Source organism: Punica granatum, chromosome 1 (genome assembly GCF_007655135.1).
Source record: "Punica granatum isolate Tunisia-2019 chromosome 1, ASM765513v2, whole genome shotgun sequence".
Taxonomy (NCBI): Eukaryota; Viridiplantae; Streptophyta; class Magnoliopsida; order Myrtales; family Lythraceae; genus Punica; species Punica granatum.
This window is the reverse complement of record NC_045127.1, coordinates 16,590,381-16,612,850: the sequence shown is the minus strand read 5'-3', so window position 1 is coordinate 16,612,850 and position 22,470 is coordinate 16,590,381. Positions and strand designations below refer to the sequence as shown.

Sequence of the window (22,470 nt, the reverse complement as noted above, 5' to 3'; positions counted from 1 at the left end):
AAGTGCCGTCCAAACAAAAGCCTTAATTAATAAACCCTCACTCACTGAGGATTTATTGAACAAGTGGACTATACACCTGATCTCCAAAAAAAAAATTTAGATCCTCAAATGAAATAATCAATAAGAATTATATAATGAAGATCAGTTATAACAATTATCTTAATGATTAATATTAAATTTTTAATTTTATGTATTTTAATTAATATTTTTTTAAGTCACATGTCGAGATAGGAATGCTTAGTAACTTTATCTGTTCCTGGAGTTGGTTCTTTCATTTCTCTCTGCGGACAAGACAAGACACCAGACAACCGGTCGGACACCCGAAGGAGGAGAGAGTCTTCGTTTAGCGAAAGCCATCAGAGTCAGCGGAGATGGTGAATTTCCAGCTTATGATCACAGCCGAGCTCGAGAACCTGACCCATCTCCAACCTCAGAACGGCTGCGACGACCCTGACTTCTCCTACTTCTTCAAGGTCTCCCAATCCAATCGCTCCCACTAATAGTTTACTGATCGATCTTGCTCATCTTGATTGGTTTTGTTGCCATCTTGGTTTTCTTATAGCTCCAGTTCGGCGATTTACTTGTAATCTTCGATGGTTCTGTAACCGTTTGACTCTGATTTTCATGACAATTGGGTGGATTTTGCCGCTTTTTGGTTATTCTGTGTATTAGCTAGCGATAGAGAAACCTAATCGTGGCCGAGTTGTTATTCTTGGTGGCGTAAGGTTTCGGCACGAGGGCGATGATACTTTAGATTCCATTATTACATTGCTACTGAAGTAGTTTTGGGCGTACCGCTGTGTTTGTAGGTGAAGTGTGGGAGGTGTGGTGAGGTGAGCCAGAAGGAAACATGCGTGACATTGGGTGAAACCGTTCCCATTCCGAACAGCAGAGGAACTACTAATCTCCATCAGAAGGTAATTCCCTCTCTATTTTTTCTCCTATGTAAATGCTTTCACCATTAGTCGGCTCAGAAGGGCGGTCCATTAGTCCTCACCAAGTGTTCAGGGAACCCACAGATCACTGTCTGTAGTATGATTCTGGGCTACTGTTTTTAGCTCTAGGTTAAGGAGGAGCTAAATTTTCGGGTAAAAATTTAAGTGGATTTCTGTTTTATAAGGATTAGTTGCAATTGTTGCTATTGTCTTCTCAAATAAACTGCTGGGATAGTATAATATTCTGCTCCATGAGGTTTGTGCATCTATTCTCAATATTTGGCTACTAAGTTTTTTTTTTTTCTGTACATATGTCCAGTGTGAAGGTTCTTATCAATGTCATTGGGATTATTTTAGGGGTGATATAAAAATAGTAAGAGAAGGAGGTCTGCTCAGACTGTATTCTCTTTTGATTCTGTTTATTTCAGTGTTAAGGTTTTGACTTAGCGTAAGATAACTATAGTAGCAACAAAGGTGAGGCCCTTTCAGCTACCATAAAAACCATGAAAATTTTGTATTCTTCGATATTTACTGCATGGAGGAATACGCAGCCTGTTGGATCATAAGAATATAGTTTGTAGTTCTGTGGTGAACTTCTGATCAAATAAAAGTTGGGTTTGCTTCTTCCACTGTATGAAGTCTCTCATTTCTTGTGCTTGCTGAAGCTTAGTAAATACTGTTCATGTAGACGTTGGCAATTTTTCCTCGAACTGAGTTCAGCATCTTGATTTTACTTTTTGGAAAGTATAATCAATTAAATGTGTTGAACATGAGTTCCATTCTTATTCTCTTGGTTAGAAGTGACTATATCAACGCTTTTGGGTTCCAGAATATTTTGGCTATGAGAAAAATGATAAGTCAAGCAATTCATAATGCTTGTGGATTTTTGTTTTCCTTGTAATTAAAGATTTCTCTTATATATCAGTGAAGACTGCTTTTATAAAGTTTGATTAATGAATTGTGGTGTTACTAATTACTGTACATGCCCTTTACCGTTTTGTAGTGCAAGTTTTGTGAGAGGGAGGGTACAGTGACAATGGTTCCAGGTAGAGGCCGACCATTGACACATGAAGACAGTGAGACAGGGAAGTATGCTCCATTGATGTTATTTGACTGTCGGGGTTATGAGCCCGTGGATTTCGCATTTCGCGGTTTATGGAAGGCAGAGTCTGTAAGTTCTTTATCTTGGTGAATAGAATGTGATCCATTGCTCCTGTGAATCTATAGATTTGCAATGACATATTAGGTTCCATAACAACCATTTATTTTGCCCAGCATGTTTGTTTAATGGAGCATCTTTTACATCAATGTATATTACATGAGATGATATCACTTAGCACAAGAAATGTATACTACATGCTAGTTGAAGGATGTTTCCCGGTAAAAGTTATCTCCTGGAGAATCAAGTACATGAAACGCTGAGAGCCTAGTGTTCCTTGTAAATTATATTATTATACGAGAGTGGAAGTAAAATTTCATTTTTGGATTCTTTGTTGGTTTAAGAGAATAACTATCCCTTCTCCCTGGTAAAACAGAAGGTGGTAATTCATTTTCCAAGTTCTGTTATGTTATCGGATGCCATAATAATCACCCAGTATCGCAAATTTCTTTAGCCTAGTATCCCAAATTCCACCAGAACGGCTTTGCTGCCTCTATGAAGAATGTGCCTTAATGTATCTCGTTCTATGTTCTTCCAACCTGAGTCAGGAACATTTGAACTATTCATTATTAAAAAAAGAAAAATGCAACTTTGGGTATAACCAACATCTAGAATTTTCTCACGCCTCTATCAACATTAAGAGTATTTTTTTAGTAGACATTTTTTCTGTACGCTGTACTAATTGAAAATTCTCTCCTTTGACAAGGATGTGATAGTTATATTAACATAAGATATAGATTATTAGTATACAATTTATAGTACTCATATGTTGATAATCTTATGATTCACTTTTTATAGTGATAAATATGATATTATGGTCTTCACTTATTTAGATAAGGAGAGATTCTTGGTAGGTTCTTGAAAACAAAATCTATGGTTATTCTATGTGTTGACATATACTGGTTGATAGAACCTTTGGCTTTCATTATAATTTTAACTAATGTCGCCAAAATATTAATTAATGGATGCTCTCCATGATTCGATTTGACTATCTGCTTGACGACTTCTTCTAGGGCATGACCTAATGAATTATGGTTTGGTTTGATTTCAAACCTATCCTTTGTACATGCAGTTGGAAGGAATGAAATTTGAGGACATCGACCTGTCGACTGGTGAGTTTTCTGAGTATGATGAGAAGGCCGAGCTCCCGGTCATGATATCAAATCTCAAAGCAACTTTTACTGTGGTGAAGTAGAGCTGAAATAGAGCTTATATCTCACTGATGCCTGACTCAGGTGTATAGCTCTGACTTCTCTTTCTGGGTCATGAGACAAAACAAAAACCCAAGGTTCACTTCTTCGTGATGTACTCTTCTTTCGACAATCTACTTAAGGGTTGTAGCTTTAATGAATGGAGTTATGTGGTCTTTGGTGTGAAATGTTATGTTTCTCCTCGAGTGATTCTAAAATGCACATTGTACCCTCATTTCAGATAAGTTCCGGGGTGCATGTTAGACCTCTGTGAATTTTCATTCTTGGACATCGTTATGTGAAGTCCAATGAATTAGACTAATCACTTTTTGGAACATATGTGGAGCTTATGTTGTGTCCCCTGTTCTGTTTTAAGTCCACCACAAGTCAGTCTCATGTCCGCTCACTCCAACGCGTTTTTCTTGATACCGAGAACAAAATTTGAGTTCAGTTCTTCTTGGCTCAGCGCTATAGGTGAGGCCTTCTTGGTTAGTTTCGAGCAGCCTCTTTTATCTCTTGCTGGATAATGTGCACTCGAGACCGACCTTTTTTTTAAAAAAAATTAAATACAAGTTGGAAGCATTCTTCGCCCATTGTGTAAGGTGCGCTACAAGGATGATTGCCAATGTGAAAGTGATCTTTGTCTGTCGATATTGCGGGAAGGGCAAAACCGTTACACCCTTAATTATGCTGGTACTTACACCTCTCGTGAAAAATTTATTTCTGAAGGGGGAGGATTTGAAAATGAAATGGAAGGGAACATCTTTTGACATGTCCAACACAGAATTTTTTAGTGAGTATCATATAACACTTTGAAATTCAATGAGCCTTGACTAATTTAGACGCCCAACAATGACTTTTTTCTTTTTCGGGTGTCCGACACTGGATGCCGTTAGTCATGGATAGTTATCAGAGGCAAAGAAATTTTTCGAAGCATTTTCTAAATCAATTGGAAAAATACAGAAAACGTGAACTGTACTAACACCATCGAAGAGCGTGCTAGTTATATTGTTCTGTGGACCCCAAACGCGACAAAATCTTGCATGTAAAGGGATATCACGCTGCATATGTAACAAACTAATCAGTGTTAAACACATTAATATTGGTGGTTACGAATTTATAACATGTTAAGAAAAAAATAAATTATATATTGTGTCTTGTGAAATACAGTATCATGTGGTACCTTCATTACGTACAAGACTTTCTCAACAAACGCAGGTGCCTGCCCCCGTGGATGCAGAACGATTGGCTTAACGGTTTGTTTTTGATAAATTCTGAACTTGTAGTCTTCATGATCGATCCCTTAAGCCTCATGTAGAGAGTTAAAACGCCAGAAAAAAAGATTAACTATTTCTTTTTGAGGTTTAGCAATCCCCCGGAAAATATATGAACCCCGGCGACTAAGCATAATCTTCCTTAAATGTCTTTACTATGCGAGGGCAGATAATCTCGCTAGGCAAGAAGCGCGACCTTGCCTAGCGAGTTTATGAGTCGATTACCAGACAAGATTTATCTGTATAAGTTGTTTCTTAATAATAGAAAGACGAGTATGTTTTAAATTTATGAGAAGGGTATGCCCGTTTGTTTTCAGGGTTAAAATCACAAAAATTTTAACTTTAACTTTAACTCAACCCACTACACAATAAAAATACACATTTCCCAAGTCAACTTTAACTTTAACTCAACACACTATACAACATTTGTCCTTTTCCACAATCAAAATCAAAGTTACTTTAACTCTGAAACCAAACGCCTCTAATTTATGAGAAGGGTAGAGTCTGACATTCCAATTTCCATTAATCGAACTTTCTGTTCATTCGACGGGCTTTTTTGATTATTGTTTTGGTTGGGAAGCTGGTTGCTGATTCATGTTCTCCTCCTATCTTTCGGATACATTGCCAAGCTTCACTGGTGATTGTAATCGTGAATTGGAGTACATAATCCGCTGAACTTTAATCGAGCCTAGTAAGCACAGCGCTTTAAAGTTAGCTAGGTCTGCTCGCAATTCATTTGTAACAGATCAATCCCGCATAGCATATGATCGACAGACAAAGCGAGTAATTCGGTAAGCCATATTTATATAAGTCGGAGAGCGAACCCAGCGTCCTTCTGAGTTTAAACAGCTAAATCCGGCGATGGGAACAAAGCAGAGCTTAAAACAGCTAAATCCGGCTATTTTGCTTTGCGTAGACTAACAGAGAAATCACGAGCGAAGGGGACCGTCACGAGATGGAAGGAACGAGTTAAATCACTCAAAACAATCAGGCACCAACCTCGTTCTGGGCTCTTCTTTGGTCACTTAAAACTACTTCCAAAGATAAATGGTTCCATTATGCGTCAGCTTTTTTCAAGTGTAGTATAATAAAAAGTATGCTCATGTCCTTTATTTGTAACTTCATCGAGAGTACATCGTACTCTTAAACTGCCTGCGCAGATACACGAATTGATACATAGGGACTTGACTACCGCTCTGTGTTGGCTAAAGGCTCTATACGTACAGAGGACAATCCGAGAGGACGTGTTTCTTTTTTTTTTTCTTTTTCTTTGAATCATGATATCCGGAAATCCAATTGGGACCTGACTAATCCAAATTGGTATGTTTCAAAAAATAAAAGTTTGGTCAAGACAATGAACTGGTATTAAGTGTCTTGTTTTTTTCCAATGAACGTGGATTGACTATTATTTTTCGGTGTGTATTATGGTATTTGGAAGCCCAACGAATCTCGAATAATCCAATTCGAGTCAAGTCAACCTACTAAGGGGTTAAAGCTTTCATAATATGAATTTTCCTCATTCATAAGACTCGAATCTAATACCTTACTTAAGAAAAACAAGCGTCGAACCGCTTGAACCGATCTATATTATTGATTAAGGGTTATTTAAGTGGGGGTCATTGCATTTTATCTTATTTAGAAAAAGAATAGCTCTAATAATAACATGGAAAAACTATATATTTGGTCCTCTAGAATTGGATGATTTTCTATTTTAGTCTCTTTTCTAATTTTTCTATCATTTAGATCATACATCTTTGAATACTTTTATGTTTCAATCCTTTTTCTTTTTCTTGGTTCATTTTCATCTAATATCTTTAATTACTTTTCCATTTTCGTCATTTTATCAGATTTTTTATTAGAAAATATTTTAATTTTGATTCTCAAACTTTTAAAGTTATTTTTTATCCTAATTCTTTTATTTTGTTCAATTTTTCTTAGTATTAAAATTTTTTATTTCTTATACTCAATTCCCAGAAAATGCCAACATTGCATTTTTAAATTTAAAAAGGTTATTATTTTCATTTCAAAAATAAAATAATATATATTAAAATGATAAAAGAAAAATCATGAACTTACTCGAGAGAATGAGCGGGGGCGAGCGTTTAGGTCGCAGGCAATCTTGCCAGAGACAATGGTGGTTTACGTTGAGAGAATCGAACTCAAATTTGCTATTAAAGAAATGGAAAAATACAGGAAAAATAAAGGCAATTTGTGGTTTGATAGTCACGAACCACACCTATAAGGTTGGCAGTGCCACACTACACCTTGATGCAAGGAATGATATTGCAAAGTGTAATCGTGGATGAAGGTATAAGCCTAAGGTGATCTCCCCTAGGGTGGTGGTGCCTGATTTCATCCCCTATTGGCTACCACAACCTCTTTCCCTCTCAATTTATCATCCTCCCTCTCAAAATATATTTTGATAGATTATGTTTTATTTTTGGAATTAAAATAATAATTTATTTATAAATTTCAAAGATGTCGCATGGGCATTTTAATGAGAGTTTGAGGAGTAGAAGTATAAGAAGCAAAATGTTTAATATTAAGAAGAAATTGAACCAAAAAAAGAATAAGGATAAAAAAAATAACTTTAAAAGGTCAATGATCAAATTTCCAATCATCTCTAATAAAAAATCGGATAAAAGGACAAAAATAGAAAAGTGATTAAAGGTATTAGATGAAAATGAACCAAGAAAAAGAAAAAGGATTGAAACAAAAAAGTATTCAAAGTTATAAGATCTAAATGATAAAAAAATTAGAAAAGAGACTAAAATAGAAAATCATCTAATCATAGAGAATCAAATATATAGTTTTCCCTAAACCTTCACAATTTTCTTACACCTCTATCAGTACCAGCACAAGAGGCTTTTTTATTAGAGGCATTTTTCTGTACATTGTACTAATTGAAAAATTCTTCTCCTACGACTAAATAAAGTTGCGACTGTTATGTGAAACAAAAGATATAGATTAAATGTCGAATATAGGTGGCGTCTGATAACGGAATAGAGTATGATTCTCCTTAGCTCTACGGAATGAAGACAAAAGTAGTTGGAGAAATTTATTATTAAAAAATTTTATTGCAGTAATGGTTAAAAAAACATGTAATTTATTATAAAATTGAAAAGGAAGATTTAAAAAAAAAGTGATGATTGTGTTGATGAATTAAGGAGAAAAGTAATAAATAGCCGAGAGAATTTAACATTAAAAAATTAATTGTAATAATATTTAAGAAAAAGTATATGAAAGAATTTATTATTAAATTGAAGAAAAAGATAAAAAAAATTAAAGATTATATTGTTGAATTGTGAAAAAGATAAAATAGAGTTAAATGGAGTAGCATATAATTCCAAGGAAATTATGGTATACAGTTTATAGTGGTGAAATCAGGATCTTCACTTTACTGTGAGAAGGATAGAATTTTTCTTAAAGACAAAATCGTCTGGTTGTGTATTTTATTTCATACAAACATACATACATACATACATATATATATATATATATGCATGTCCTTTTAGAGAACATTTGGTTTGCGACCAACTATGAGACGAGCTTTTCTGCCACCCTCGAGCAAGAGGAGAAGGGAGGATTAATTGACTATAAGGCAGGACTTACTTTTTAACCCTCGAAACTATAGACCATAATGTCCAAATTTTGGGCAACATAGCTGCACTATGATTGTCGTCAACAAATAGACAGACCTGGGTGTTGGGTAGTCCACACAGATGTGTAACCTGCTCAATTAAAATAAAGCTCCAACAACATCGACTTCTCACGTTTTATGAGTACGAAGAGAAGGCAAAGCTCCCGGTCGTGGTATGAAATCTCTGGGCACTTTCATGGTTGGGGAAGCAGAGCAAAATTAGCACTGATCTCTCAAGAATGCCCTACTCAGGTGTATTGAGCTGACCTTTCTTCGTGGACGAGGAAGTAAAATGTATTGCCTGTCACGAGGCAAAAAAAAAATAAAAAAATAAAAATGCAAGGTTCACATTTTGATTTTACTCGCTTTTCAAAGGGTTATGAATTTCATGCATTGAGTATTATATGGGTGCCTTGTACGACTTGTAATAGGTGCCCCAGATGCTGTGAAATTCCGGCCGCTTGGGAGACCGGTTAAGAGAGTCTAGAATCACAACGATAGTGATAATGAATATTTTGAGAATTCTTTGAGAGAAATTTCTCTGAGAGTTAGTTTATTGTCTAAATTATCCTGCTTTGCATCGTGAACGTTTCCCTCTTCCTCGAAGTGTTTTATCACGTATATCTGATGTTCGATTTTATCTCTTTGTTATTTCATCTCAGTTTTCTTTTTTGTTACTTATCACAACAATGCCCAAGTGTAGCTGGAAATAGGTCTTGGAGATGTTGGTAGCAAGATTCGAGATTGAAAAGGTTGATGGATCAAGCGGCGATGGATTGGTGGTAGATCGAGTTGAAGGCATTGCTAGTGCAGCATGGCCTTGAGGGAACACACGAAAGAGAAACCTTGACAATCTCGACTCGAATAATGATGAAAGAGGTGTAGCCTGTAGAGGCGTAGCAGAGCAGGGATGAGCGTGGATGTGTCGAAACACGTTCAGGTCAAATACAATGCAAGGTAGAGATTTGTTGATCGGTGCCTCGCATTTGACATTGGGGACTCAAGAATCCAAAGAATGAGCAAGTATTGTTGGGCAATCAACTGCAACAAGAGACGGGAAGAGGACTTGTAGTCTAAGCAAGAGACTGAGCGAGTAGTCAACTACAACATGACGGGCAGTCGATGGTAGAATGTTGTGTGGATTCAGAATTGTTGCAGTGCTTGGCTAAATGCAAGCCAAGGTAGAGATATTTTATGGCAAGAATTGATTCCAAATGGGATGTTAAACATTTCTTGCATTATGCCCAGATACTCGAAGACCCGATTGGCGAGGATGAGATCAAGAAAAATACTGTTTCCATATTTTCGGGACTTCGTGTAACCATATAATCTGTTTAAAATTTAAAATATTTTTGAGAGATAATGATATTTTTTAGGATATATTCTCTTGAGATATTCGAGGTCTTGTATGAGTTGTAATAGGTGCTTGAGGCCCCAATCCTTGGGGGGGGGGTTTTGGGAATCACGAGCACAACGATGATGAATCTTTTGGGATTTTTTTGGAGGAATTTTTTTTTGTAATTTTAGGGTATGAGGGTGAGAAAAGTGAGTTAGACTTCTCACAAATTGAGTTTGTAATGCGCGTTATTGAGAGAGAGCTTTGAGAATGTAATATTCGATTTATTATTCAGTGAATTCTCTTACTTTTTGTCGTGGTGTCAATTCTATTTTATGTGTTATCTCATTTCGTGTTATAGTTATTTTGTCACAACAAATTCAACGATAAAAATTAACCAGTCGCCCTCATATTGGATGTCAATACCTCAGTTCAATTTTTTATTCGTCAATTTTGAATTTCTGTTGATTTCTGTTTTCATTTTAACGATGATATCATATTCAATGATCCGCGACGAATTGGCTTGACTCGCCATAAAAAGTGAATGCATAAAATGATAAGAATTTAATAAGAGTCATAATCCAGTTTTTCTTGACAAACGATCTCGTCTGGCTATGTTGCGGAAAAGTCGAAACTGTTCACCCATAATTGGCTGGTAGCCACACGTCCTTTCCTGTGACCGACCCATTGAAATACTGAAGGGGAGGATTTTGATTTGAAGATATAAAATGTTAAATCGAACATCTTTTGACATGTTCCACGCTGAGTCTCGTTTTAGTGACGCTGACGGAGGATTCACCATGCGAAGAAAGTTCTCGAAGCATTTACTTGAATCGATTAGAAAAATACTGAAAACGAGAACCGTCCATGGATCCGATTCCTTCACGAACATTACGTGGCGCGATCCCAGTGGGTTCACCTGCCAAGAGCAGGTTGGCTCTGTGGGCCCCGCGGGAAAGTGGCTGCCCCTATAGCTACACAGCGTTTTTCCCATACCTTCAGCCACTCCACCCCACGCGCCACCCAGCACGTGGGGCTCATGCAGCCGTTCCCCGTTAGCCCCGTGACTGAACAATACAAATACTCTAGCAATTGAGTGCGTTTGGATTTATATCTGAATTGAATTGAGTTTTGATTTTAATTAGTTTGTAATGATTATATTGTTAAATTACGAAAAAAAGTGTAAAAAAGTAATGAATAGTTGAGAGAAAGTAATGATTAAGTAATGATTGTATTGTTAAATTGTGAAAAATTAATGATTAGTTGAGAGAATTTAATATTAAAAATTAAATTAAATGATTAAAAAAATTAAAAAAATTAAAAAAGTAATAATTATGTTGAATTGAAAATAAGTGAAGTTGAGTTGAGTTGAGTTGAAAATTTTTTATAAAACAAATACACTTGAGTTGTTTTAATTTTGTAAACTCGTATCACTTAAGAACTCGACCGACCCAATAATGGTCGGCTTTTGTAATTCTATTCGGTTTTTGGTTGGGTTTTGTCTCTAAATCACCCAATCAGAAATAGCTCGGGATTCGAAGATAAAACCCGAAACTGAATTCACCCGAACCGTTTACGACCCTACGCCGCGGCGCGTGTATTAATATCAACACTTGGCGCGTGAGGTCCTCATTCACTTTAGGCTTTCAAGCAGGAAACGGCGTCGTTGAGCGTTCCATCGGAGGGCATCAAATCCCCCCTGGGAAGGAAAGCGCAACGACAACGGTCAATTGTTGTGCCGTTTTTCGAAAATCGAGTGGGCCCCGCAATCACTCAAAGACCAGCTGTCAGCTCCCTCCCCGGGCAGCTGCCCGGTCCTGCCCGTAACTTCCCCCTCTCGCTCGCCAGTATAAATTCTCGCTTCACAGCCCCCAACGTTTTCCTTCTTCTTGAAGAACTCTCTCTCTCTCTCTATCTCTCTCTCTTTCTCAATCAGAGCATCGCCGTCTCGAGTTCTTCTCTCTATAACGCGTCTACGCCGATCGCAGATCTCGAAATGGCGTTCCCTAAGTCGGCAGCGATCTCCCTCGCCGTTCTCATCCTCGCCGTCACGGCACTCACAGCGGTGGCGCAGGAGGCTCCTGCACCAGCTCCCGCCTCCCCGGCAACATCCGCCGTCCCGTCCGCCATCCTCGGCCTCTTCGCCGCATCTGCAGCTCTCGTCTTCGGATCTGCGCTCCGGATCTGAGAATTCGGTAGACATGTGGTCGCTACATTTGTCAGATTTGCTTCATTTGCTCCCGTGATGTGTTTGCCGCTTGGCGGTCGTTTTTTTTTTTTTTCTCCTCTCTTTCCGATCTTCTGATTTCTTCTGTAGCTTAGCGGTCACTTATATGGCCTAGTCGGGTAGTAGACGTAGTAGTGGCTTTTTGGTGTGATCTAGTGGTGGTGGTGGTGGATTGAGTATATGGTAGTGCTCTGATTTCATCACAGTTGATATTATATATATAGACATATATATCTTCGGGATCTATTCATATATTATACATTATATGCATATATATATTTGTTTGGTTTGATTAGTGCGACTGGTCTCATTTCATATATTTGTCTTTCTCCGTGATTATGAATTATTATTTTGTCGCATTTTCTTGATTAAGCACAAACACGACTCGCATAATCGAGATTCGACGAATGTGCACTTGCATTTCTGACGATTCAGTCGGAATGGCAACAGAATTGGAACAGAAGGCGTGATGATAATGACGACAGAAAATATCTTTGGGTTTTAAATTGCATTGGATGAATTATTTGAGTTAATAATTAATTAGAATTGAGCAAACTGCAGCAACGAATCCAGTGGGCCGTGTAAGATATTTATTGGTCCATCACTGGACGCCAGAATTTATTATGGATTCAAATATTATTTGATAATCTGTCACACTGTCACTCTTCATTATTATATATGATTGGAGGAATCAAAGAATTAATAAACGAATTTGAATCAAATTTGAGGAAAAAAAAAGGTTAGACCTGAAATAAGGAAGAGATTTACAACTCATCGCACGCATCCTTTGATATTATTCGCCTTTATAATGGTGTAGATAATAAGTTATCTTCAAGACCAATAATGCTTTGCTCCACATTCGAGAACGAGAAATAAGCACGAAGAATTTGCATCTATGCTACAAGTTCTTGGAGTATAAAACTGAATAGAACAAAGAATATGTTCTCTTAAAAAACTTTTTCTTGGAAGAAAAAAACAATTCAAAATCGAAAAGGGGTTTTAATATATATATTTTCCTTTCTTTCTCTCTTTTTTCCAAAGGTTGTCTTTTTCAAAAGTTACGATAAAAATTGAATTGTGTGATGGTTACGCGTGAACAGTGAGGAGGACAAGCTCTGGCCAAATGCTTCCGATGGGGAGTCACATGCAAACGCGAGGGAATGGGGAGGCTGTGTGCGGTTATTTTGGTTCTTACCTGCTGGTGGCTTAGAATGAGTCGTACACCACTCACTGACAGTTGTCTTTTTGATTATCTGTCCTGGCTGGTATTGCAAAAACAGCGCCAACAAGCAACAATATAATTAGGATAGGCACGGATATCGGTTATACCCTAAATCGATTAAAATTCACCCATTATGATAAGATTCGGGTAATTTCAATTGAAAATATGATATGTTCCGTTATGATAATATCCGGATAACTCCAATTGAAAATAAGGTAAAGTCTGGATAGTAATTTAACAAATTAGTAAAAATATATTCAGGTTCCGATTTTAATATACAGTGTACCAACGGAACCAGTATCCGAAACTTATATTTTTTCTAAAAAAATATTTTATATTTATTTAATTCTCTATGTGCGATGTAGTAACTATATAATACTAAGAAAAGCTTATTTTCTTTGCCTACTGAAGAAGAGCTACATCATCTTTTTTTTTTGTTAAATAGCTACATAATCTTTTATTTACGCAGTTGCTTTGCCTATTATACAATCCAAAAGAGAGCTACATAATCGTTTAGTTCTGTGAATGGATGTGATTTAATTAATCTATGTCGACATTTATTTATTTTGAGTGATTGTAAATGAGATCTTTTCGACTTTAGTTATTTATTTCATTTATTGTGCTAAGAGAAAAAAAAATTACAGGTTCCAACAGAGTACCCGAAACCTATGATATAATTCATGTTCTGAGTAGGTACCGGTTCTAGGTTCCAACGGGGTAGGATCCGGACACCCCAACAATATATAATGCCAATGGCCCAATTGGTAGCCTAAGAATGGGCTTTCCGGTTCCGTTATAAAAGGTTCATTCCTTCGTTTGGTTGAAATTTTGAGTCCGTAATAAAATTTCCGGATCCAGACTTATTCCGGACCAATGGAGAAATGCTCTTCCTGATCATGGAGTATGTATTGGGCATTCCGAGCCAATCATCTATAGGCCCATTGTGAACAAAAAATTGCAAAACACCAATATTGCCCTCAAATGTCCATTTAATATTCCAATTGGACCTTGCAACTTATGGGACTCTTCCTCTGCTACCTTCTCTGCGGTCGCCGCCTCGGTGCTTCACCTCCGACGGCGAGAGGGACCTCCCTTGAGTGGTTTGGGATCCGCTAAGCTAAACCTGGCCGTATCTTGGCTTGATATGGCCTCGACTCTTCAACATCGAGCTATTAGAAATCAAGAACTTCGAGTTTACAAAAGATTCGAAGCCGCAAGAGGACTCGAGAGCTCATGAGATCACTCGCGGTAGAGCCTCAAGCTCCGAGTGGTGTTATCCAGTTCCGAGCCATGAGAATCCCTTACTTTCTTGTAGTTTTAATAACATATATTTTAAAATAATACTGGTGTGTTTGGTTTTAGAGTTAAGTAGAGTTGAGTTTTGATTTTAATTTATTTATAATGATTGTGTTGTTGAATTATAAAAAAAAGTGTGAAAAAGTAAATTGAGAGAATTTAGTATTAAAAATTGAATTGAATTGTTAAAAAACTTGAAGAAAAGGGGAAAAGTAATAATTGTGTTGTTGATTTTTATTGTGTAGTGAGTAGAATTAAAGTTAGAGTTAACACTCACAAACCAAATATACCTGTAACATATATGTTGAGGCTATTTTGATATTTTAATTTTTAGTACATATTCCTTGTCCCATCTATTCTTTACGAATTCATTCATCATCAATTCCATTCATCATCAATTCCATTCATGGCTACCAAACATGCCATAAATGGAACATAACAATCTATACATATATAATGACACTCTTTTATCAATTTCTTGCTTTGACGTCTCACCGAATCGAAATCTCATTATCATTTTATAGCACCGCTCCCGAAACCAGAACCGTCAATTTAATTGTGTACATAGTATACTGAGTTGGAAGGATCAGGGTATAACCCAAAAGATTAGGCTCAGATTGTAACACCATAGGCAAATCCCTTACCTACAAAACACGGGAGAGATGCTGGATATATTAGTGGATCCCGAATTTTTTCTAGTGCTATACACGTATATATTTCCGTGGTTTAATTGTGCAACAGATTTTTGTATTTTGATAAATGATTATTAACATAATTGTATTTCATATAAGTTTGAATAATAACTTTTTGTGTGTAAAGTTAGCTTATATATGTCAATTTTTCATGAACAAGGTAGTGGTACAGTGGTTATTAAGGTTACTCTCATATAGTTTGGTAATCTCAAGATTCCAAGTTCAAATCTCCTCTAATACATTGTCAAAAACAATTGCTAGTAGTGCCGTTTTGGCTGGATCTTGGCAGACACTGGCCTCTGTGAACTATGCTGCCTTTTGGTAGCTTTACACTGAAGGCGCTAATGCTTGTGCTAGTTGTTTAGTTCGTCTGATATGTTCGCGGTTGAACACGAAAGTCTGAATATTATATAGTGAAAGTGGTAAGATCGCTATTACTATTATCCACCATTTTATCGAGAAAAAAAAGATTCAAATTTTCATGTAAATTCGTCCTGATCATCCACTTTTCCATGTGTCCGTGTTACTATTCAACACATTTCTGACTGCCACTCATTTGCTTTCGTTCCCACCGCCTGACCTTCCTTGAAATCAAATTGTTCTGTTCTTTCAACCATTTCATTCATTTCGTCCGTGACAGAGAGAAGAGAGCTTAAGGGAACCGAAAGGGAATCTGAGAGGAAAATAGAATCGAACGGTTTTCAATGTTTTGACGTATTCAGTATTTATGTCGGTGAGTAATTTATTCCTAAACTGTTACTTTTATTATCGTTATGTTTATATTTTGAAATTGCATTATGGCCATGTTGATGTTACGGATCATATATGTATTTTATACGATCGATTATGATATTATTGAACCTGTGTCGATCCGGCTAGTTGGGTTGTGGTTATTTACTTGGCGTCCAATTCACTCCCAAAACATATTTTTGAGTTATTTATACAGGTCAGTGCGGTGATGGAAAAGCGGTATTTAATCGGAAATACCAAATGAAGCTGAACTTTGAGAAATGTGCAATCTGGGTCCAGTCTAGCAAATTCGTGGGATTCATGATAACACAGCGGAGCATTGAGGCCAACCCAGAAAAGGTCCAGACCATACTAGACATGGCTTCACTCAAGACACCCCATGACGTTCAGAAGTTGACTTGCAGATTGGCAGCACTCAGCAAGTTCTTGGTACAATCTGGAGACAAGTATCACCCGTTCTTCAAGGCACTTAAAGGAGCTAGAAATTTCAAGTGGATTGGTGAGTCCGAAGCAACTTTTAAGGCCATTAAAGACCACTTTTATTTGCTTCCTACGGTTGCAAAGGCTCACGTAAGCGAGGTGCTGTACTTCTACATAGTAAACTGTGGTGAGCTCTTTCCTGGTCCTCGAATAGGGTACACAATAATAACATGTTTACTATGTAAGTAAAGTGATGCTCCCAGTAGAGAAGAACTACTATGCTATTAAAAAGTAGGGCTTCGCGTTGATAATAGCCTCCCGAAAGTTCAGGCCCTACTTCATGGCTCATTCAATAATTGTGAGCATTGATAAGCCCCTCGAGCAAGTACTCAAGTGCCCCGACGCTTCTGGGCGAATGATCAAGTGGACTATGAAGTTGGGGCAGTTCAATGTGGATTATGCTTTAAGGGCAACGATCAAAGCACAAGCCCTAGTAGATTTCATCAGCAAAGCCACAGGATCGACTGAAGACGAGCCTAAAGCATAGGCTCAAGTTAAAATTCCAGGAGACAAGCCCTGGACCCTCATGTCTGATGGATCCTCGATAGTGAAGGCCTCGGGTGCTGGCTGCAACCTCATCTCTCCAAAAGGGAGCCCTTAAAACACGCGTTGGTCCTCACCTTTCCAGCAACTAATAACAAAGCAGATTATGAAGCTCTAGTCACACGCTTCCATATCGCGAAGGGGATATGAGTCACCAACCTCCATATTAAGTGCAACTCTCAGCTCGTTGTCCAATAGGTCCGGGATGTGAGGCCAAAGACGGCAGGATGAAGAGGTGCGTTGAGAGAGCGAAGACGTTATTGGCAAAATTTCCGAAGGTGATGTTGCAACTGGTACCTCGCTAAGAGAATGCCCTGGCAGACTCATTGAGCGACATTGCTACCGAGGGTACAAAAGTAAAGGTGTTCATTTTGTGGAATTGCTCAGAAAAGACCGGAGCCATGACGAAGCAGTCATTATGAATGTCCAAAAGGAGAAGTCCTGGATGACCTCATCATTGAGTATCTTGATGAGGGTATTCTACTAGAGATCCCTTGGAAGCAAAACGTATCCATGCGAGGTTATTCAGAGCCTTTGCTACGTTGCCTCTCACTAGGAAATGCTAATTACATCCTTCGCGAATTGCACAAGTGAATCACTAGAGCCTATGAAGGGGCCAAGACTATAGTACGGAAAGCCCTAAGGCAGGGATACTACTAGCCCACCACGAAGGTTGATGCTAGAGAGTTAGTTCAGAAGTGCCAAGGCTGCTAGCAGTATGCGAGAGGTGCAGGAGGTCCCCCAACAGAGCTCACCCCTATCCCAGCAGCATGGTTATTCTCGACCAAGGGAATTGAAATTGTGGGGGCAACTCTTGCCTGCCTTTGGTGCGTGAAAGTTCATCATTGTGGCTATAGAGTACTTCTAAGTGGATGGAGGCAGAGACTGTCGCTTCCATCACCTAGAGAGTCATTATCAAGTTTTTTACAGCCCTTATCAGCTATTTTAGGGTTCCACAAGCGTTGGTCTCGAATAATGGGATGTAGTTTGCCGGGAAAGAATTTGAGAAGTTTTGCAGCGAGCTTCAGATTGAGTAGAGGTTCGCGTCTGTGGGCTACCCTAAGACAAATGGTTTATTGGAAAGCATTAATCAAACGGTCCTACATGATATACGTCAATAGGTTCGTTGAGTTGGGAGAAAGATAGGCTAATGAGCTATACAATGTCTTCTAGTCTTACTTGACTACTCCTAGTTGAATAACTAATCAAACCCCTTTCAGTTTGGTCTATGGATCTGAGATAGTCCTCCTAACGGAGATCAAGATGCACACATACAGGGTGGAAATTTACAATGAAAGCCATAATGATAGCATGCGAGCGGAGGAGCTAGATACCCTGGAAGAGCGAAGGCTAGAGGCAGATAATTCTATGGCCCAAGCCAGAGAAGCAGCCGCCAAGTACTTCAATATGAAGGTTAAAGCCAGACAGTTCGTAGTGGGTGACTGGGTCCTAAGGAAGAATTAGTTCATAGGACTATTGCAATGCAACAAGCTCACACCTAAGTGAGAGGGCCCATACAAAGTCATTAGCACTTCGCACCCCAACGCTTATGTATTGGAGGACGCGAATGGGAAGCAACTCCTTCGCACCTTCAATGCTATGCACCTTCGCAAGTATTTCTTTTTATGCCTATTATGATTATTGGTTTTATTAGGCCTTAGGCGTTAGTTTATGTTATAAAGCTACTATATGTGTCATGTGAGTAGTGCATTTACTAATAAAAGCCTTTTGATGAGCACTTATCCAAATTGTTGTTATCATTATTTTATGAATGACTTTACGATTGAGCATGTGTTAGAATATGCAGCGATAAGACGACGAGTAAGGCCTGTTATCGACATTCGCGTAACGAGACTTGAGCTATAAGGTGCTCGAGTGATATAAGTCATCACTCGGGAGCGGTATCAGTAACCGCACGCCTTCTCATCGCTTATAACGTGCTCGAGTGAGATCAGTCATCACTTGATAGCGGTATCGGTAATCGCACACCTTCGCTTCGCTCATAAGGTGCACTAGTGATAATGGTCATCATTCGAGAACGATACCACACACCTAACTACGCTATGAAAGGGGGCCTGAGTGATATCAATCATCATTCAGGAGTAGTATTAGTCAGTATTATCATAATCGGATCGGACCGGACGGTTCGACCGGTCGAATAAAAAACCGGACCTATGTCCAGTTCGATTAGCTTAAAAATCGAAAATGCATAAATAGACCGGTGAAGCAAAAAATCTGGGCGGTTTTTAGACAAACCCATCGAACCTATGTGAACCGGCTGATTATATGGGTTTAGAATTTTCTAAAAGGAAAATGAATTAAATTAATTGAATTGCATCAATCCCATGATTCTGAACTAAAAGGCTGAAAGAAACCTTAGTCTTCAGCTCATCTTCTCTTCACCTCTGTTTTTGTTACATGCTTGAACTGATCGAGCAGAGCCTATGTTACAGAGGAGCATCGATTCGAGCTTCCTCTTCTCCTTCGAGCATCAACAGCTTTGAGCTTCTCGAGCACTTGGCTTCTCTCACTATCTCTGTCGATCCGAGCTTAGAGATAGGCTATGTCTAGAAAGCACAAGGAGTTGCCCCCGAAGAAGGGATTGGTCACCAGTACCCTTTCCAGCACTTTCAGACTCGCTATGAGTTTCGTCTTGGCTGCTTCTTGTGCTTCTCCTCCTTTTGATGAGAACGAGATTTTCCTTCCTGAATCATAGATCTGCAATTATTTAACCAGTCCAGTTCAGTACTGGATTGAGTTTACAATTAATCTTGCTCCCTTCCTCTATCCATCCTCACTGATGATGATCCTATGTATAAATAAGCTAAGCTGAATACCTTACCTTCTTGTTGATGTAATCAGCCCAGAATCGGACCTGGGCTCTATTGTAAGGATTGGAAGGGAGAAGGCGGGCGGGAGATGGGTTTGCCGTTGTGGATGAGGACGACGATTTTCTTATGAATGGGTTCATCTAGATCTGGAGGAGCAAGGGGCTCTTTTTCTTCAGGTCCTCCTCCTTGTACGCGAACTCGATCGAGGGTGAACGAATAGAGCAGCAGAGAGAATAGGAGAGAGAGGGGGTTGGGGGAGAGAAAGGGGTTATTTTTGAAAAAAAAATAAATTTGGGTCTGTTTTTATAATTATTATGTATTATATAATTTTTAATTAAACGTGCGGTCCGACCTATCGAATCCCAAGTGAACCCATCGAACCCGTGAATCCACACCTCTATCGGTTTAACATCTGGTCTGGTTCTAATAACACTGGTATTAGTCACTACACACCCTCGCTACATACAGACGCAATGATAATACATAAGACTTAGTAGTATCAGTCACTACTTGAGTCACTAAAATGGGGAGTGGTATCAGTGACCATCCCTCACTGTCGCTATTCGAAATCATTCGAAGTTTCAAGTCATTTTGCGACGTCACTAAGTTCGAGTGCTTTGCATGGATTAAATGAATTGCGTAAATAAAATTTAAGACATTAGAAATGAAAAAGGAGATTTCATTGATATTGGGGGAATGTACAAGGATAAAGGATGCAAAGACCCAATAACAAAAAAAAAAGGAAAACTCATTTCTGCACGTCAGGGGTGGTCGTAGGCTCAGGCTGAGAGGGCTTCGTAGTGGCTTTAGAGGCGACGTTGGCAAGGTCAACAGAAGACTTGGCTTCCTTATCAAGAGGAAGCTTAGTTTCTACATTGCCCAGAACTACGAGGAGACTTTCTCGACTGTAGCCATGCTAAAGTCTATCAGAATAATGCTAACAGTTGCTGTGCACTATGATTATGAGATTTGGCAAATGGATGTCAAGACCGCTTTCCTCAACGGATACATTGAAAAGACATATTCATGGACCAACCCAAGGGTTTTGAATCCAGCGATAAGTCCAAGGTGTGCAAGCTTAAGAGATACATTTATGGTCTTAAGCAGCCTTTGAGGAGCTAGAATCGACGTTTTGATGAGGCCGTAAAGTCCTTTGGCTTCATCAAGAACGAAGATGAACCATGTGTGTATAAGAAGGCTAGTGGGAGCATGATCGCCTTTCTTGTATTATACGTGGATGACATTCTGTTGATGGGTAATGATGTTGGTATGCTCACTTCTGTAAAGGTCTGGTTGTCTAATACTTTCTCCATGAAAGATTTGGGAGAAGCGACTTACATTCTGGGTATTCAGATCTATAGAGATAGATCGAAAAGATTAATAGGTCTATCCCAAGCCCTGTATCTATATAAGGTGTTGAAGAGGTTCAATATGTAAGATTCTAGAAGAGGATTGCTCCCTGTGAGACACGGTATCCATATCTCTAAAGCGATGTCTCCCAAGACTCCTGAGGAGAGAGAAAAGATGGCACATGTGCCTTATGCTTCGGCTATAGGTAGCCTGATGAATGCTATGCTGTGTACAAGGCCGGATATCGCATATGCTGTTAGTGTGACTAGCAGGTATCAATCAAACCCAGGACCTGATCATTGGACTGCTGTCAAGAATATCCTTAAGTACTTGAAAAGAACTAAGGATGTGGTTCTGGTCTATGGAGAAGGTGAGATGAGACTAGATGGGTTTACAGATTCTAATTTTCAGTCAGATGTGGATGATAGAAAGTCTATCTCCGATTACATATTCACTTGTTATGGAGGTGCAGTTAGCTGGAAGAGTTCTAAGCAAGAGACGACTGCAGATTCTACTATATAGGCTGAGTATATTATTGCATCTGATGCAGCAAAGGAAGCAGTTTGGATTTGAAAGTTTGTGACTGAACTCGGTATTGTTCCCTCCATACCTTCACCAGTAGAGCTGTATTGTGATAATACTGGAGCGATTGCTCAAGTAAAGGAACTGAGGTCACATTAGAAGTCCAAACACGTTGAGAGGAGATATCATATTATCAGGGAGATTATCGGGAGATGCGATGTAGCTGTATAGAAAGTAATTTCAGCAGATAATGTCGTTGATCCACTCACGAAGGCCATGACGTAGTAGCAGCTAGAGAAACATCTTGAGAAGATGGGTCTTAGATACTATACTGAGAGGCTCTAGTGCAAATGGGAGATTGTTAGTGATATGCCATAGAGCTTGATTTATGTATTTGGATAATTCCTTTTATGGCAATAAAGTTTATTCTATTATTCGTATATTGTCTATGTTTATTAGAATAAAGTACTTAAGATATTTTAAATGCTTCATTCTTAAGAGTTAAGAATATGATTAACGAAGTAATTCGGTAAGAATATCTTTAAACTGTTCACGATCGTAGAAGACTTAACCGAACATTATTTCTCCAGATAGATCGTCATCTCTGTCTGTTTCCATGATTAGTATATTGATACTAATGAAGATGGAGTAGTGAGTCTCATGCTATTTGATAACTGTTATCATAACAGATATGTGGATACTTATATGATAAGTAGTCGAACGTGACGTGCAGATAATATTCATACGGTAATTTACTAATGTCAATGAATGTTATCTTGATCGTATTAGTGCATATAGTCCTTAGACTTAAGATGAAACGCTATCTCAAGAATAGGTGATTAGGATTTGCTACTGCTAATATATTTGTGCTTAGCATGATTACTCAGCAGATAGTGGTCCTAGTTAGTTATACTTGGAGTTAGGTGTCCGATCAAGATGGAATTCGCTAACCTGAGTAAACAGGGAAAAGGTCCTATGGATATGAGTTTTGTTCTGCATCGAGAAATCATCGGTCGGGGTAGA

The 22,470-nt window shown here is 38.4% G+C and overlaps 1 protein-coding gene and 1 pseudogene across 1 annotated transcript; one reads left to right on the top strand and one right to left on the bottom strand.

Annotated features, from left to right (window-relative positions):
• Positions 1 to 246: 246 nt before the first annotated feature.
• On the top strand, positions 247 to 3,643 carry LOC116192853 (CXXC motif containing zinc binding protein). Its single transcript, XM_031521535.1, has 4 exons — positions 247 to 473; positions 810 to 917; positions 1,939 to 2,106; positions 3,167 to 3,643. Exons 1-4 carry the CDS (start codon positions 372 to 374, stop codon positions 3,287 to 3,289), a joined length of 501 nt encoding a protein of 166 aa, XP_031377395.1. The 5' UTR covers positions 247 to 371; the 3' UTR covers positions 3,290 to 3,643.
• Positions 3,644 to 18,829: 15,186 nt separating this feature from the next.
• Positions 18,830 to 19,856, bottom strand: LOC116196474 (annotated as a pseudogene).
• Positions 19,857 to 22,470: the final 2,614 nt, after the last annotated feature.